The 17550-nt window shown below is 42.9% G+C and overlaps 3 protein-coding genes across 3 annotated transcripts in view; 2 read left to right on the plus strand and 1 right to left on the minus strand.

Moving 5' to 3' along the window:
- UTP11 (UTP11 small subunit processome component) overlaps positions 1 to 17550 on the plus strand; it is a 594364-nt gene that overhangs the window by 463131 nt on the left and 113683 nt on the right. The window lies entirely within an intron of this gene.
- NDUFS5 (NADH:ubiquinone oxidoreductase subunit S5) overlaps positions 1 to 17550 on the plus strand; it is a 1192795-nt gene that overhangs the window by 56754 nt on the left and 1118491 nt on the right. The gene's annotated exons all lie outside the window — the stretch shown is intronic.
- The window catches only part of INPP5B (inositol polyphosphate-5-phosphatase B), a 78252-nt gene that overhangs the window by 28355 nt on the left and 32347 nt on the right, over positions 1 to 17550 (minus strand). Inside the window, 3 exon segments of the mRNA XM_050797936.1 lie at positions 414 to 515; positions 1765 to 1932; positions 4586 to 4682. Coding sequence (XP_050653893.1) covers positions 414 to 515; positions 1765 to 1932; positions 4586 to 4682 — 367 coding nt within the window.

The following is a 17550-nucleotide window of genomic DNA, read 5'->3' on the forward strand; positions in this document are numbered from 1 at the left end:
GATGAGAAGATAAAAAAAATTTAAATAAATAAATAAATAAATAAAAAGACTAACTGATGGGACTTTCTTCAGCTAACCTTCCTTCTCTGGCAAAAGATAGTTTTGCTTTGTAACCAAAAATGTATTGAATGTCCAAGCAATAAAGTTAAGTTCAGGATGCACTGAGTTCAGGATGCAATTCAGGATTTTAACAGAAGATTACATTAAAAACTAAATATTAGCATTTAAATGCCAAGCACTCCACTTTAAGAGTGGCAGACGCTTGCTTGCCATGAGGAAGAACATCAAACAGGGAAGCAGCTGTTATCAGGCACCTGTTCGTTTTTCAAATCCTTCACCTGCTGTGAAGACCCATCCTTCAACCACAGCTTTGTGTGCTTGAAGATGGAGAGGACTAGAAGAGAAGCACTCACCCTACGCAATAGACATCTGGGGCCTGGATACCATCGCTTAGCCAGGGCCGGAGGCATTCTTTGGGGGACTGCCCATTTACATTGTATGTTCCCACAAAAAACCTGTCACCAAAGAGAAATAATTAGTGACTCCGAATCACCATGGAGATAACAGGAGAAAGCATTTCATGGTGATTTATGCTGGTTTCAGTCTCTGCAGACTGGCATTTTAAGACAAAAGAAATATCATTTCTAACCTAGACCAGGACTGCAGCACCAAGGGGTGACTTGTGGTCTGTCATGGTATCTGTTGCTTTTGTGATAACAACTTCAAACAGTACAGGCCTACTCTGAACCTTCCTACTTCCTTTAAACAGCCATTACCCAGCCATTATCTGCCTAATTATTTGCCTTGTATATACTACTGAAATGAAAAAATGAAAAGTGCTTTGGTAATTACTTTTGGCAAGAAAGCAACTCCAGTATTCAAAAAACTACTTCACCATAATTGACAGTTTATATCCCTAGAAACAATGTTATTTTATCTTATAGTCCCAATGCAATCATTTTGAAAGATCTAGCAGAATCTCACAACCTTTATTCATTTAGCTTTTAGTAATCTTGCCTAAAAAGATTACCAAACACCAGCTAACTTCATTTTACTAATTTCATTTTAAATGGCTTTCTTCAAAGGCCCAGAATAACCAAGGGAGTATAAAACCTTGGAGGGATACATAAGAATCAGGAGGCCAGGTGTGGTGGCTCACACTTATAATCTCAACATTCTGGGAGGCCAAGGCGGGAGGATCGTCCGAGCCCAGGAGCTTGAGACCCGTGCGGGCAACATAGTGAGACCCTGTCTCTACAAAAATTAAAAAATTAGCTAGGCGTGGTGGTGCACATGTGTATTACCAGCTACTCCAGCAGCTGAGGTGGAAGGGTTACTTGGGCCCAGGAGGCTGAGGCTGCAGTGGGATGCAGTGAGCTGTGATGGCACCACTGCATTCCAGCCTGGGCAACTAGGTGAGACCTTGTCTCAAAAAGATAAAACATAAAAAACAAATAAATAAAAGAATCAGGATGGTGCTCCTTCTTCTGTACCCATTTGCATTTGTATCTGCAAATATTTCTGTAACTATCTGCAAGTCGTGTCACTCCCACTATACCACACCTACCACAGTGCCCACCTAGAAAGGGCACAGAATAAATGCCTGTTAATGAAGAGTGAATGGAATCACTCATTTCAAAAATGAGAGGAGAGATTCTATAGAAGAGTATGCCTCCAAATCCAGGTATAGGGGGAAGTGACCAAATTCCAGAAAGTCAAATGATCATTCTGCTCTGAAAACATCCTAGAACCCAGTTAGCTTACCTGAAGTTCTGGATATAGGTGTAATCCTCTTCTTTTTGTACTAGATGTGATTTCACAATTGTATCTCGCAGTCCAAACTTCTGCATGGATAAAATATGAGCCTTGTCTGACACCGTGATAGTGGAGGAGCGAACCATGCCAGTAATTTCGGACTTGGATTTATTCTGTCTGGAAAAACAAAATATTTTTTTCATATGTGGATGAGTCCCTATTGCAAAATGAATGAATACAAAGCTAAAAGTTCCCATATACAAGCATCTAAGTCACAGAAGACTAAAGGAGGCCAAAGTAAAATTTATTTACTAAAACCACACTATTTCTTTGTGGAATTAAGTAAATTTATATTTTGTTGATTGTATAATATATTGGTCTGGAGATTTTCCTAATAGAGTCACAGAATCTCAGACCAGAGGGGTATCTTAAAGATAATCTAATTCCCTCAGTTCTAAATGAGAAAAATGAAACCCAGTGTCATTAATGCCTCACCCACATGAATGGTGGCAGAGTATGGGATTCGAACACGTAATTGACAGGTCGGGTGTGGTGACTCATGCCTGTAATCCCAGCACTTTGGGAGGCCAAGGCAGGTAGATCACTTGAAGCCAGGAGTTCGAGACCAGCCTGGCCAACACGGCAAAATCCCATTGCTACCAAAAATACAAAAATGAGCTGGGTGTGGTGGCGCATGCCTAGGCTAAGACACAGAACTGCTTGAACCTAGGAGGCAGAGGCTGCAGTGACTGGGTGACAAAGTGAGACTCTGTCTCAAAAAAAAAGAAAGAAAAAAACTATAAAACCCTCTAGATCCTTTGACTTGATCATTCTATTCTGTACATCTATTCCACAGAAATAATCCAAAATAAAGAGAAAGGCAATGAAAATGTATATTTTATTACTATTTGCGTTGTACTGTATTTATAGTTGTAACTAAAATACCGACACAAGTGTTTTATCTTGACCAGACAGATTCCGGATATGTTCAGTAGGGGGCACTGGAGTACAGACTTCAGATATTTATATAATAACACACCTCGGGGGCAAGTAGGGAAAGAGTAAATAAAACAGGATAAAAGTCACTTCAGAGTCAGGAAACACCTAAAAGAATGAAAGAGTGAAATCAAACGTTTCTAATCTACATTTTCAAAGAAGCGCTAGACTGCCAGTTTCAAATTCCAGATTGGCCACTTGCTAATTCTGGGACCTTGGATGAGTTATGTAACTTCTCATCACCTGAGTTTCCTTAATTGTAAAACAGAAAAAAGTACTTACCTCTTAGGCTAAAATAAGATAGTCCAAATAAGAGCAGGGTGCCTGGCAGTAAGTGCAAATAAACGTCAGGTTTTTTGTTTTTTTGTTTTTTTGTTTTGAGACAGAGTCTGGCTCTGTCGCCCAGACTGGAGTGCAGTGGCCGGATCTCAGCTCACTGCAAGCTCCGCCTCCCGAATTCACGCCATTCTCCTGCCTCAGCCTCCGGAGTAGCTGGGACTGTTATGCCCAGACTGTTTGTTCCCCAAAGAAGACCACCAGAGTCCAGAGTCAAAGCCAAGCGGCAAGGATCTTTACTACAAGTTCGAACCTGGTCCCTCCTTTACACAGTATACAAGAGGGCCCCGAACAATGCGAGCGTTTGCTTTTTATAGCCCGAAAGTTGCAGGGGAACAAAGAAATTCTTTTGGCTCCTGCGCTTTCAGTAACCTTGAACGGCTGTCCCCTTATCGGAGACTTTCCAGGTGGTGTTTGTACTGGGCTCAGGGAGTTGGAGAGATATATGGTGGTATGTGGTGGGATGGGAGGATGGGATGTGTTTGTGCTAGGCTCAGGGAGTTTTGAGCCCGGGGCTGAGGAATGTGCCCAGCTCCTTTCATTCCCCCCTTTTTTTTAGGTATTTTTAGAGTTAATTTTGGGTTTTATAAGTTTGATTTTGTTTTAGTGTTTATAGGTTGGTATTGGGCTTTGAGGACTATGAGTTGTATGGTGTTAAATTTTTTTTTAATAAATTGTAAAATTTTGTTAATAACATAAGGTTTTACGGTAAGTAGAAATAGTAGACTTAGTAGGGGTTTAAGGAAGGGGGCTAACAGAGAAAACATAGAGGAATGTCACTATTGGTCTGTAGTTGAAATAAACTGTCGTGTTTTTATTTTAGTGTTTAATTTGTGTAACTGTTAGCCCGGGACTAAAAAATGTGCCCAGCTCCTTTCAGGACCACAGGCACCCGTCACCATGCCCGGCTAGTTTTTTATATTTTTTAGTAGAGACGGGGTTTCACCATGTTAGCCAGGATGGTCTTGATCTCCTGACCTCGTGATCCGCCCATCTCGGCCTCCCAAAGTGCTGGGATTACAGGCTTGAGCCACCGCGCCCGGCCAAATGTCAGGTATTATTAAGAACATTTCCAGCCAGGCATGATGGTTTACGCCTGTAATCCCAGCACTTTGGGAGGCCAAGACGAGAGGATCAGATGAGGCCACGAGTTCGAGACCAGCCTGACCAACATGGAGAAACCCCATCTCTAATAAAAATACAAAATTAGCCGGGCTTGGTGGCAGATGCCTGTAATTCCAGCTACTCAAGAAGGCTGAGGCAGGAGAATCACTTGAACCCAGGAGGTGGAGGTTGCAGTGAGCCGAGATCACGCCACTGAACTCCAGCCTGGGCAACAAGAGTGAATCTCTCTCAAAAACAAACAAACAAACAAACAAACAAAAACATTTCCTAGGCCAGCTACCCTGGGACAAGTTACATTATGCCCAAAATGGTCTCAGTACTATGAGGAGAACCTCAGTCCTACAAGGGACAAATGAAGGGAGAGTTGCATTACCTTGGTTGCAAGCTTTCTGGTTTATCTTGACCCCTGGAGCTTTGGTCCACAGGCAGTCCCTTCCCATTTGGCCTCAAACCATCAAAGTTAGAACCACCTAAAGGGAAGGGGAAGAAATTAAAATATACATACATAGGCTGGTCACTGTGGCTCATGCCTGAAATCCCAGCACTTTAGGAGACCAAGGCAGGTGGATCACCTGAGGTAAGGAGTTCGAGACCAGCCTGACCAACATGGAGAAACCCCATCTCTACTAAAAATACAAAATTAGCCAGGCATGGTGGTGCGTGCCTGTAATCCCAGCTACTCAGGAGGCTGAGCCAGGAGAATTGCTTGAATCCGGGAGGTGGAGGTTTCAGTGAGCCAAGATGGCACCACTGCACTCCAGCCTGGGCAACAAGAGCGAAACTCCATCTCAAATAAATAAACAAATCATACATATGCTTTAATATACAGAAAACAGCTTCAGAAATCGTAGTCTAGGAATTATTGGTAGTCCAGATATTCCTTGAAAAGGCCTATGCTGATGTCTGGGTGAAGTCCCACAGACCATACATAGAAGAAAAAAGTATCTCATTGAGGTGTCTCTACTGCTGAAAACGTAACTATTCCAGCTAGTCTAACTCCCTTTTCTTGGATACAGAGTACATTAAGGAAAGCATAAAACTACGAAATCTGAAAACCTACCTAAGTTTTATCACCCGCTTTACTATTTATTACCTCCTGACTTTGGAAAAGCCATCTAACCTCTCTCAATCTCAGTAATTTGACCTGTCCTGCCTTCTTCACAGGTTTACTGTAGGGTCAACTGAGTTGACATATGAGTAGGGACTTTAAAAGCTGTACAACATATTATAAAACATAACATAGTAACTTCCACTCCAAAGAGGAGAAAGGCAAGGGTTAGAGATTAAAACTGGAAATAGTCTAAGAGCTCTAGAAAATGCGAAGCGCTTGTCATTGTTGACAAATTGCCGTGAAAACCAGAGCCCAAGGGCCCAATCCAGAAATATTCTGGGAAAGTCATTAAACCAAGATAAACCTGGAAAGGAAAATTAATCTGTCAATAGCTTCTCTGCTCTTTAAAAGCCAGATCTCTTGTCAACAGGGAACAACATGAAGAGGTCACAGAGATGTGATTTTAAAACCCATGTTACGGGAAGGAGCTCTGGAGGAATGAAACACCACTGAAGAATTTTGCTCTGCGGACTATTACTAAAATGGATTTCTCAACCATGCATTCACATGAACCAGAAAAAACAAACTTTTGAAAAAAGAAAGCATAATCATTTGAACATGAAAATAATTACACTTCAATGCCTCCAATCAATCACCAAATGCTATAGACTGAATATTTATATCCCTGCCTAAAGTCATGTTGAAATCCTAACTCCCGGCCGGGCGCGGTGGCTCAAGCCTGTAATCCCAGCACTTTGGGAGGCCGAGACGGGCGGATCACGAGGTCAGGAGATCGAGACCATCCTGGCTAACACGGTGAAACCCCGTCTCTACTAAAAAATACAAGAAACTGGCCGGGCGCGGTGGCTCAAGCCTGTAATCCCAGCACTTTGGGAGGCCGAGGCGGGTGGATCACGAGGTCAAGAGATCGAGACCATCCTGGCTAACACGGTGAAACCCCGTCTCTACTAAAAAAAAAAAATACAAAAAACTAGCCGGGCGCGGTGGCGGGCGCCTGTAGTCCCAGCTACTCGGGAGGCTGAGGCAGGAGAATGGCGTAAACCCGGGAGGCAGAGCTTGCAGTGAGCTGAGATCCGGCCACTGCACTCCAGCCTGGGTGACAGAGCAAGACTCCGTCTCAAAAAAAAAAAAAAAAAAAACAAAAACAAAAAACTAGCCGGGCGAGGTGGGGGGCACCTGTAGTCCCAGCTACTCAGGAGGCTGAGGCAGGAGAATGGCGTGAACCCGGGAGGCGGAGCTTGCGTGAGCTGAGATCCAGCCACTGCACTCCAGCCTGGGCGACAGATCGAGACTCCATCTCAAAAAAAAAAAAAAAAAAAAAGAAATCCTAACTCCCAAGATAACGTACTAGGAGGTAGGACCTTTAGGAGGTGTGAGGTGTTTAGGTCACAAGGGTGGAGCCCTCATGATTGGGATTAGTGCCCTTATAAGGGTTCAGAAGATCAGAGTTCCCCTTTTGCTATGTGAGAACGCAGTGAAAAGACAGCTGCCACTAAGCCAGAAAGCAGGCCCTCACCAGACATTGAATCTGCCAGCACCTTGATCTTCAACTTCTCAGCCTCCAAAACTGTGAAAAATAAATCTCTGATCTCTGCTTTTGTTTTGTGGGTTTTTTTCTGTATTTTTTTTTTTTATTATTTTTCTTTTTCTTTTTTTTCTTTTTGAGACAGGGTCTCCACGCTAGAGTACAGCAGCCTGATCATGGTCCACTATAGCCTCCACCTCCAGCGCTCATGCGATCCTCCCACCTCAGCCTCTCTGTTATCTGGGTTTAACAGGCACACACCACCATGCCCAGCTAACTTTTTGTATTTTTTTGTAGTGATGGAGTTTTGCCATGTTTCCCAGGCTGGTCTCGAACTCTTGGGCTCAAATGATCCTCCCGCCTCAGCCTCTCAAAGTGCTGGGATTACAGGTGCGAGCCACCACACCCAGCCAAATCTGTTGTTTAGAAACCACTCAGTCTATGGTATTTTGTTATAACAGCCTATAGACTAAGGTTAAACTAAGACACCAAAGCCTTTCAATTGTGCTTCTTAAATGCCTCTCAAACCAATATATTCCTACCCCCAGGGTCACTGTGCTAGTCTAGGTTACCAGCATCTCCCCTGAATGACTATAAAAGCCTCAACTAGTTTCTCTGCCTCTTTTCTCACCCCACCCTCTCCAACCCAATCTCTACACTGTTGTCAGAGGATTTTTTTAAAAAGTAAATCGGATCACATCACTTTAAATCTTTTAAAAGCTTCATACTGGATAAACCCAAATCCCTACATACAATTGCCAAGGCTCTTCTCAGTTTGGATCCTACCCACTTGTCTAGCTCCAATACTCACCACAGTCCTTCAGTCCCTACCTCCTTTATGCCATGTCGTAAGCATATTAAGGTTACTGCAGCTATACAAAGATCCCATCAGAAATCAACTTCCCTCTTCTTCACTCTGCTTTATAAGGCTAACACCTACCCATCTGATCCTGTGCCAGGGATCAGCAAACTTTTTCTGTAAAGGGCCACAGAGTAAATATCCTAGGCTTTGCAGGTCATACAGTCTCTTGCAACTGTTCAACTCTGCTGCTATAGTGCAAAAGCAGCTGTGAGTGTGGCTGCATTCTAATGAAATGTTATTTATAGACGCTGAAATTCGAATATCATACAATTTTCACATATCACAAAGCATTATTCTCTTGAATCTTTTCAAATATTTAAAAATGCAAAAAAATCATTCTTAGCTCATGAGCTAAAAGCAGATGGCAGGCTGGATTTGGCCTGTAGGCTGCACTTCACCAACTCCTGCTATAGGCCATATCTTAGAGGTCATTTCCTCCAAGAAGACTTCTCTAACCTCTCCTAGGCTGGTCAGATGCCCTGACATTGGTGTTTCCATAGCTCCCTGTACTCCCCATCAGTCTTGATAGTTGTGTATTGTAGGTGTTTTTTCTTCCCAGTTAGACTGTAAGCTTACTGAGGACTAGACTTTGTCTGATTTATGCATCACTGTAGCCCCATCATTCAGCATACTGGTAACCCAGCACATTATAGGCAGTGCAGTCACACAATTCAATATTAAATGCGCAATGAACCTGAATTCCTATGTGTGAATATGTTTTTTTGTTTGTTTGTTTTTTGAGACAGGGTCTCACTCTGTTGCCCAGGCTGGAGTGCAGTGGCGCAAGCTTGGCTCACTGCAACCTCTGCCTCCCAGGTTCAAGCTATTCTCTTGCCTCAGCCTCCCAAGTAGCTGGGATTACAAACGCACAGCACCACACTCAGGTAGTTTTTGTATTTTTGGTAGAGATGGGTTTCGCCATGTTGGCCAGGCTGGTCTCAAACTCCTGACCTCAGGTGATCCACCCACCTCGGTCTCCCAGTGCCGGGATTACGGGCGTGAGCCACTATACCCGGCCCTTTTGTGCCTTATATATTTAAATACATAACATCTAAGTTCAAGTCTATAGCATTCTTTTGGAATGTTTGAGGTAATCTTCCCACGGTCTTCAAAATAAAACAAAAATAAGAAAGGAGAACTAGAATGGGTTATGTCTAGAGTTCTACTACCCCATAGTTACTTAATAATTATTTCTGGAAATGAAATCACCAGCTGGATTCTACTTCTCTTTCTTTACTCTCACTGAGCTTAGAGAGCTGAGCTTAGAGAGTTAACTAACTCAAATGTTAGTAATGGTGTACTGGGACATCTGTTAGAATGACTGAAATTTTAAAAAAAGAAAACCAGCCGGGCACAGTGGCTCACACCTGTAATCCCAGCACTTTGGGAGGCCGAGGCGGGCGGATCACGAGGTCAGGAGATCGAGACCATCCTGGGTAACAATGGTGAAACCCCGTCTCTACTAAAAACACACACAAAAATTAGCCGGGCATGGTGGCAGACGCCTGTAGTCCCAGTTACTCGGGAGGCTGAGGCAGGAGAATGGTGTGAACCCAGGAGGCGGAGCTTGCAGTGAGCCGAGATTGCGCCACTGCACTCCAGCCTGGGCGACAGGGCGAAACTCTGTCTCAAAAAAGGAAAGAAAAAAAAAAAGAAAGAAAGAAAACCAGCTGACAATTCCAATTGCTGACAAGGATGCAAAGGAGCAGTGACTCTCATCCATTGATAGTAGGCATGGAAAATCATAGAGCCACTTTGGAAGACAGTTTGGCAGTTTCTTAAAAAGTTAAACAGTCTTACCATATGATCTACCCATCATACTCCTAGGTATTTACTGATATGAAAACATGCTGGACACCATGACTTGTGCCTATAGTCCCAGATATTTGGGAGGCTAAGGCAGGAGGACTGCTTGAGCCCAGGAGTTTGAGACCAGCTTGGACAATAGAGACCCCCATCTCTTAAAAAATAATAAAATAAAATAAAATAAAATTTAAATTAAATTAAATTAAATTAAAAGTCGTGGCACATGCCCATAGTCCTAGCTACCCGGGAGGCTGGGGAGGGATGATTACTTGAGCCCAGGAGTTCAAGGCTGCAGTGAGGTGTGATCTTGTCACTGCACTCCAGCCTGGGTGACAGAGGGAGACCCCACCTCTAAAAAAACATGGCAAGAAAAATAATTTTTGTACACATAAAAACCTGCACAGAAATATTTATAGCAGCATTATTTATAATCACCAAAAACTGGAAGCAACCAATATGTATTTAAATAGGTTAATAAACTGTGATACATCCATATAATAAAATATTCAGCAATTTAAAAAATTAGTTATCCAGCCATGAAAATATGTGAATGAATCTTAAGTACATATTGCTGAGTGAAGGAAGTCCATCTGAAAAGGCTATATATTATGATTCCAATTACACAACATTCTGGATAAAACTATGGAGATGGTAAACAGATCAATGGTTGCCAGGTGTTTTAGGGGTGAGAGTGGGGTCAAATAAATGAAGAACAGTGGACTTTTTAGGACAGCAAAATTGTACTCAAAGAAACTGTAATGGTGGATACATGGTACTATCTATGGGTTTCAAAACCCACAAATTTTTATAGCACAAAGGGTGAACCTTAATGTATGCAAAATTTAAAAAAATAATTTAGGATATCAGGAAGTTCTGGAGTAAAATGCAGAAAATGACAAAAGTGTCTAACCTATATCACCAACGTATGAAACCACCTCATTGAAGGGGGTAGAGGAAAAAGTGTTTACCTAAGTAACTTTGGAAATGAGTGGAATCTATAAGAATAAAGGCGCCAGGAGTGGTGGCTCACATCTGTAATCCCAACACTTTGGGAGGCGGAGGCAGGCGGATCACCTAAGGTCAGGAGGTCCAGACCAGCCTGATCAACATGGAGAAACCCCATCTCTACTAAAAATACAAAATTAGCCGGATGTGGTGGTGCATGCCTGTAATCCCACCTACTCGGGAGGCTGAGGCAAGAGAATCACTTGAACCCGGGAGGCTGAGGTTGCAGTAAGCCGAGATCGCGCCACCGCACTCCAGCCTGGGCAACAGAGCGAGACTCCGTCTCAAACAAAAAAAACAAAAAAGGGACCTTTTGCCTGCTAGCTGTGCCTGCTTATTAGGCCATGGAAACTGCATTCTTTACTGGCAAATGAAAAGTCTTACAACTACTGGATCTTTTTCTGTGTATTTATATGTGTTGTGCATGTAATGTTTACATATGAAAGAGTTTTAACTAATTGGTTTAAGATAATAAGTGCTTAGCCTGGGCGCAGTGGCTCATGCCTGAAATTCCAGGACTTTGGGAGGCCGAGACAGGCAGATCACTTGAGGTGAAGAGTTTGTGACCAGCTTGGCCAACATGGTGAAACCCCGTCTCTACTAAAAATACAAAAATTAGCTGGGCATGGTGGTGCACGTCTGTAATCCCAGCTACTTGGGAGGCCAAGACAAGAGAATTGCTTGAACCCAGAAGGCAGAGGTTGCAGTGAGCCGAGACTGTGCCACTGCACTCCAGCCTGGACGACAGAGAAAAATTCTGTCTCAAATAATGATAATAATAATAAGAGCTTAAATAAGGCCAGGCACAGTGGCTCACACCTGTAATCCCAGCACTTTGGGAGGTCGAGGCAGGTGGATCACCTGAGGTCAGGAGTTCGAGACCAGGCTGGGCAACCTGGTGAAATTCTGTCTCTACTAAAAATACAAAAAAACATTAGCTGGCATGGTAGTGCATGCCTGTAATTCCAGCCACTTGGGAGGCTGAAGCAGGAGAATTTCTTGAACCCAGGAGGCGGAGGCTGCAGTGAGCCAAGATCACCGCATTATACTCAACAGAGCGAGATTCTGTCCAGGAAAAAAAAAGTGCTTAAATAAAGTATTTTTTGTCAGAAAAGTAAACAGTATAATGCCTTTTGGTTCCATGACTTAAGTAATCTTTGGGAAATAAAAACAGTTTTATATGCAAGGTGTGTAAAGAAAGTGAAATGTGTTTTTCATAAAAGATTATAAGAAGTCGGTCAGGCATGGTGGCTCACACCTGTAATACCAGAACTTTGGGAGGCCGAGGCGGATGGATCACGAGGTCAGGAGTTTGAGACCAGCCTAGCCAACATGGTCAAACCCTGTCGCTACTAAAATACAAAAAATTAGTCAGGTGTGGTGGTGCGCACCTGTAGTCCCATCTACTCAGGAGGCTGAGGCAGGGGAATCACTTGAACCCAGGAAGTGAAGACTGCAGTGAGCCGAGATCACTCCACTGAGCTACAGCCTGGTAACAGAGCAAGACTCCGTATCAAAAAAAAAAAAAAATATATATATATATATATATGTATATATATATATATATAAAAGAAGTCATGGGAATGTGGATTTGTTTTTTCACCTAAAGAGTTGAAAGATTAAGTTAAATAGAATAAAGCTGAAAGTTTAAGTGTTTGTGAAAAATTAATCTTGTAAACCAAATTTTGTGTGTGAACATACTGGCTAAAGTTGAGGGTATTATTCAGTTTTTCTCTAAATTAAACATTAGAATAAAAGTACAGCCGGGCGTGGTGGCTCACGCCTGTAATCCCAGCACTTTGGGAGGCCGAGACAGTTGGATCACGAGGTCAGGAGATGGAGACCATCCTGGCGAACACAGTGAAACCCCGTCTCTACTAAAACTACAAAAAACTAGCCGGGCGAGGTGGCGGGCGCCTGTAGTCCCAGCTACTCGGGAGGCTGAGGCAGGAGAATGGCGTAAACCCGGGAGGCGGAGCTTGCAGTGAGCTGAGATCTGGCCACTGCACTCCAGCCTGGGCAACAGAGCGAGACTCCGTCTCAAAAAAAAAAAAAAAAACAATAAAAGTACAGTAAGTTTTTCATAGAGCACTAATCCGCTCTTTAACAAAAAAAAATTGTAAAGGGTGAGCCAATCATGTTGACTCATGCCTGTAATCCCAGCACTTTGGGAGGCTGAGGTGGGTGGATCACCTGAGGTCGGGAGTTCAAGACCAGCCTGACCAACAAGGAGAAACCCCATCTCTACCAAAAATATAAAATTAGCCAGGCATGGTGGCTCATGCCTGTAATCCCAGCTACTCAGGAGGTTGCGGCAGGAGAATAGCTTTAACCCAGGAGGCGGAGGTTGCAGTGAGCCAAGATCACGTCATTGCACTCCAGCCTGGAAACAAGAGCAAAACTCTGTCTCACAAAAAAAAAAAAAAAAAAAAAAAAAAAAGAAAGAAAATTGTAAAGGGTTATAAAAGGTTAATGAAAATCTTACCTTATGGTCAGGCATTACAGTTGGAGAGATTTGTCTATAAGGTTTCATTAAGAATTGGGTTTAACATTAATAGTATAGTAATGCAAAGTGAAATTTGGCTTATTTGGTATATAAATCATAAAGGATTATCAAATATGAAATAGTGTTTGGCTTTCTTTGGGCTGTATTTGTTTTTTTTTTTTTTTTTTTTTTTTTTTTTTTTTTGAGACGGAGTCTCACGCTGTTGCCCAGGCTGGAGTGCAGTGGCGCGATCTCGGCTCACTGCAAGCTCCGCCTCCCGGGTTCCCGCCATTCTCCTGCCTCAGCCTCCTGAGTAGCTGGGACTACAGGCGCCCGCCACCGCACCCGGCTAATTTTTTGTATTTTTAGTAGAGACGGGGTTTCACTGTGGTCTCGATCTCCTGACCTTGTGATCCGCCCGCCTCGGCCTCCCAAAGTGCTGGGATTACAGGCTTGAGCCACCGCGCCCAGCCTTGTATTTGCATAAATATGTTATTGAGGCCAGGGGCGGTAGCTCAAGCCTGTAATTCCAGCACTTTGGGAGGCCGAGGCAGGAGGATCACCTGAAGTCAGGAGTTCAAGACCAGCCTGGCCAACATGGTGAAACCCTATCTCTACTAAAAATACAAAAATTAGCTGGGCATGGTAGTGCACACCTGTAGTCCCAGCTATTTGGGAGGCTGAGGCAGAAGAATAGCTTGAACCCAGGAGCCAGAGGTTGCAGCGAGCCAAGATCATCATGCCACTGCACTCCAGTCTGGGCGACAAAGCAAGATTCTGTCTCAACAATAAATAAATAAATAAATAAATAAATAAATAAATAAATAAATAAAAATATGTTATTGGTATACGTTCCAAAATTATGGAAAACTCTCATAATTCTCTCATGACTTAGTGTATGTTCCTAATAATTACAATTATTATGTAAAATTGTTATATGCCACTGCAGTGACCAAATTTCTTTGTCAATCGTATTTTTGACTGTGGCTGCCTTAAAACATTTTGTCATCCACACACAATTGTTGTCTTGTTTTAATCCTGTTTCAAAGGTGGTTTCAATCAGCTATAGGACTTTGAAAAGTGCTCTTGAATGCAGGTTTCTAATAACTTTGGAGACTGTGACATTAGAATTGAGGAAAAACTTTCAGGACTCATGTAAAGCTGAAATGTTCTTGAATATCAATCAGAACAGAAGTTAACTGCATGGACTGAACTAATAGAAGACTAAAGTAATCTTTTTGACTTTGCTTAAAATGTTGCTGATCCCTTGTTTTGTTTTTCAGAGTCAAGAAAACTTTTGAGCTAGTTACAGCTTTTTTTTTTTTTTTTTTTTTTTTTTTTTTTGAGAGGGAGTCTCGCTCTACCCAGGCTGGGGTGCAGTGGCCGGATCTCAGCTCACTGCAAGCTCCGCCTCCTGGGTTCATGCCATTCTCCTGCCTCAGCCTCCCGAGAAGCTGGGACTACAGGCGCCTGCCACCTTGCCCAGCTACTTTTTTGTATTTTTTTAAATAGAGACAGGGTTTCACCGTGTTCCCCCAGGATGGTCTCGATCTCCTGACCTCGTGATCCACCCGTCTCGGCCTCCCAAAGTGCTGGGATTACAGGCTTGAGCCACCGCGCCCGGCCAAGTTACAGCTTTTAAAAATTGAGTAAAGTTAGCCAGGCATGGTGGCGGGCGCCTGTAGTCCCAGCTACTCGGGAGGCTGAGGCAGGAGAATGGCGTGAACCCGGGAGGCGGAGTTTGCAGTGAGCCGAGATCACGCCACAGGACTCCAGCTTGGGCGACAGAGCAAGACTCTGGTATCAAAAAATAAAAAACAAAAATAAAGGGGGGGGTGGGGACTCTGTATATTTTTAAATGAAGAATGTTTTTACCTAAATCAGTCTGGCCTGGTATATGATACACAAAAAAACTCAAGGATAGAGCCCCAAAACTTGCCAACCAATCAAATAATTACGCTGAACCCCCTTGGGCACTCTAATTGGATATCCTGGGTCCTCCCAATTCTTAGTCCTTTAATGCCTGTTTTTCTCCTTATCTTATTCAGACCTCGTGTCTTCCGTTTAGTTTCTCAATTCTTACAAAACCGCATCCAGGCCATCACCAATCATTCTATATGACAAATGCTCCTTCTAACAACCCCACAATATCACCACCTACCTCAAAATCTTTCTTCAGTTTAATCTCTCCCACTATAGGTTCCCACACCACCCCAATCCCACTTGAAGCAGCTCTTCAGTTTAATCTCTCCCACTCTAGGTTCCCATGCCGCCCCTAATCCCACTCAAAGCAGCCCTGAGAAACATCGCTCATTATCTCTCCATACCACCCCCAAAAAATGTTCGCTGCCTCAACACTTCACCATCATTTTTTTTTGTTTGTTTTTCTTATTAATATAAGAAGACAGGAATGTCAGGCCTCTGAGCACAAGCTAAGCCATCATATCCCCTGTGACCTGCACATATACATCCAGATGGCCTGAAGCAACTGAAGATCCACAAAAAAACTGAAAATAGCCTGAACTGATGACATTCCACCATTGTGATTTGTTCCTGCCCCACCCTAACTGATAGGATATATTCTCCCCCTGCCCTTAAGAAGGTACTTTGTAATATTCTCCCTGCCCTTAAGAAAGTACTTTGTATACCTATCCCAAACCGGTAAGAACTAATGATAATCGCACCACCCTTTGCCGACTCCTTTCTCGGACTCAGCCCGCTTGCACCCGGTGAAATAAACAGCCTTGTTGCTCACACAAAGCCCGTTGGTGGACTCTTCACATGGAAGCATGTGGCATAATCCACCTCTTGTTTAGCATATAATCAAGAAATTTTAAAAAATTAAAACGGGCAACTAGTAGCCCTCAGGGCTGCTCTGTCCATGGAGTAGCCATTCTTTATTCCTTTAGTTTCTTAATAAATTTCCCTTTACTTTACTCTATAGATTTGCCTTGAATTCTTTCTTGCTCAAGATCTAAGAACCCTCTCTTGGAGTCTGGCTCGGGACCCCTTTCCGGTAACAATTTTTGGAACAGAACCCAAACCTCTGAGTATTGCATGAAAAGACATTTATAAATAGCTTCAGACTTCCTCTCCAGCCCCATTTCCCATGCCCACTGGAAGCTTCTCTCTCTTACCTCCCAATCCAGTCACACCAAACTTACCTTTTCAGACACTGCCTATTCACTCCACCCCTGATCCTGATCATCTTTCCACATCCCAATTCCACCTTCACATGATGAACTACAAACTCATCCTTCAAGACTCAGTTTAGGAGTTATCTTCAAAAAGCTTTCTCTGGCCCTCTCCTTACATTCTCACATAATGATTCCATGATAATGATTCCATTATGATAACGGAACCATACCTGGGTTTCACTGTTCCTATCTGTCTTACCTCTACACCTAGACCACAAGATTCTTGGAAGCAGGGACTGATGTGCTCTCTCTGTGGCCCCAGCTCACCACAATAGATGGCACACAGCAGGCAGGCAGTAAACACACCCTAAACAAGCAGCCCCCAGGCAGATTAAGCTCAGTGTGATTTTTCTGTGTACTCATTGACCACCTTTCATGCTGACAATTGAAACCATTTCCCCAGGAGCAGCCTACCAAGTAAGTCAACAAGCTACAGTAACAACTGCAGCTTGATTTGGATGTGTAAAAGTGCAAGTGTTCTATTTTTCTTGCAAATTCTATGCTTTGTACTGCATATTCTGTAGAACCAAAACTCGCACATGCCTCACTAAATAGACAATGTTGACCCTCGAGGCGCCTTCCTTAGCCCAAGCGGCAACATGGCCTAATATAGACCCATAAGCTCTTATCTGAAGCCCCTTGGGCCAAGTGTATTTTGGAATTCAGAATTTGGGGGACTTTAGGAAGATAACACATTACCTATATCAAATACTATATAACCACCGCAGCAGGGTCTGAGGCAATACCCAGTTAATCAAATGCTTTTATATTTCCACAGTATAACTTATGAATAGTAATACTGAGTGGGATAAACAAAGCCTATAAATAGTCTCATGTCAGTTCAAGCAAGTCTTACTGCCAAATTGAGCTTAGGTCAAACTTACAAGAAAAATTTGTTCCAGCCTTCAGAGCTTTCAGGACTTCAGAACTGCTGATAAGGGATTGAGGATGGTAGTTAATGAGCATGGCCTGACATACTTATATGCATTAGAAAGGACTGGAGTATATGTCTATGTGCATAGATACCATGCTTATAAATATTCACATATGCTGTATTTGTATGGACCCACACACAGACACATGGAAAGTCTGGAAGGGTGTACAGCAAAATGTTTACAGTAGTCATTTCTCAGTGGTTACATTTGTTTTTATTTTTGCTTATATGTATTTCCTAGAGTTAGCTATAATAACCTATTTTTTGTATTTTATATACATACACAGGCTTTGGAGTCAAAGACACGTTTTATTGAGAAAGTTATCCAACTTCTCTAAGCATCTGCTTCCTCATCTGAATAAGATAACAGTGTCTGCCTCATATGATTGCTGTCTTATTTTCCAGTGGTTAACTTGAGGGTATCCCTCACTGCATGACCAAGAGGTGTTCTA

This window comes from Macaca thibetana, chromosome 1, assembly GCF_024542745.1.
Source record: "Macaca thibetana thibetana isolate TM-01 chromosome 1, ASM2454274v1, whole genome shotgun sequence".
NCBI classification, from domain to species: Eukaryota; Metazoa; Chordata; class Mammalia; order Primates; family Cercopithecidae; genus Macaca; species Macaca thibetana.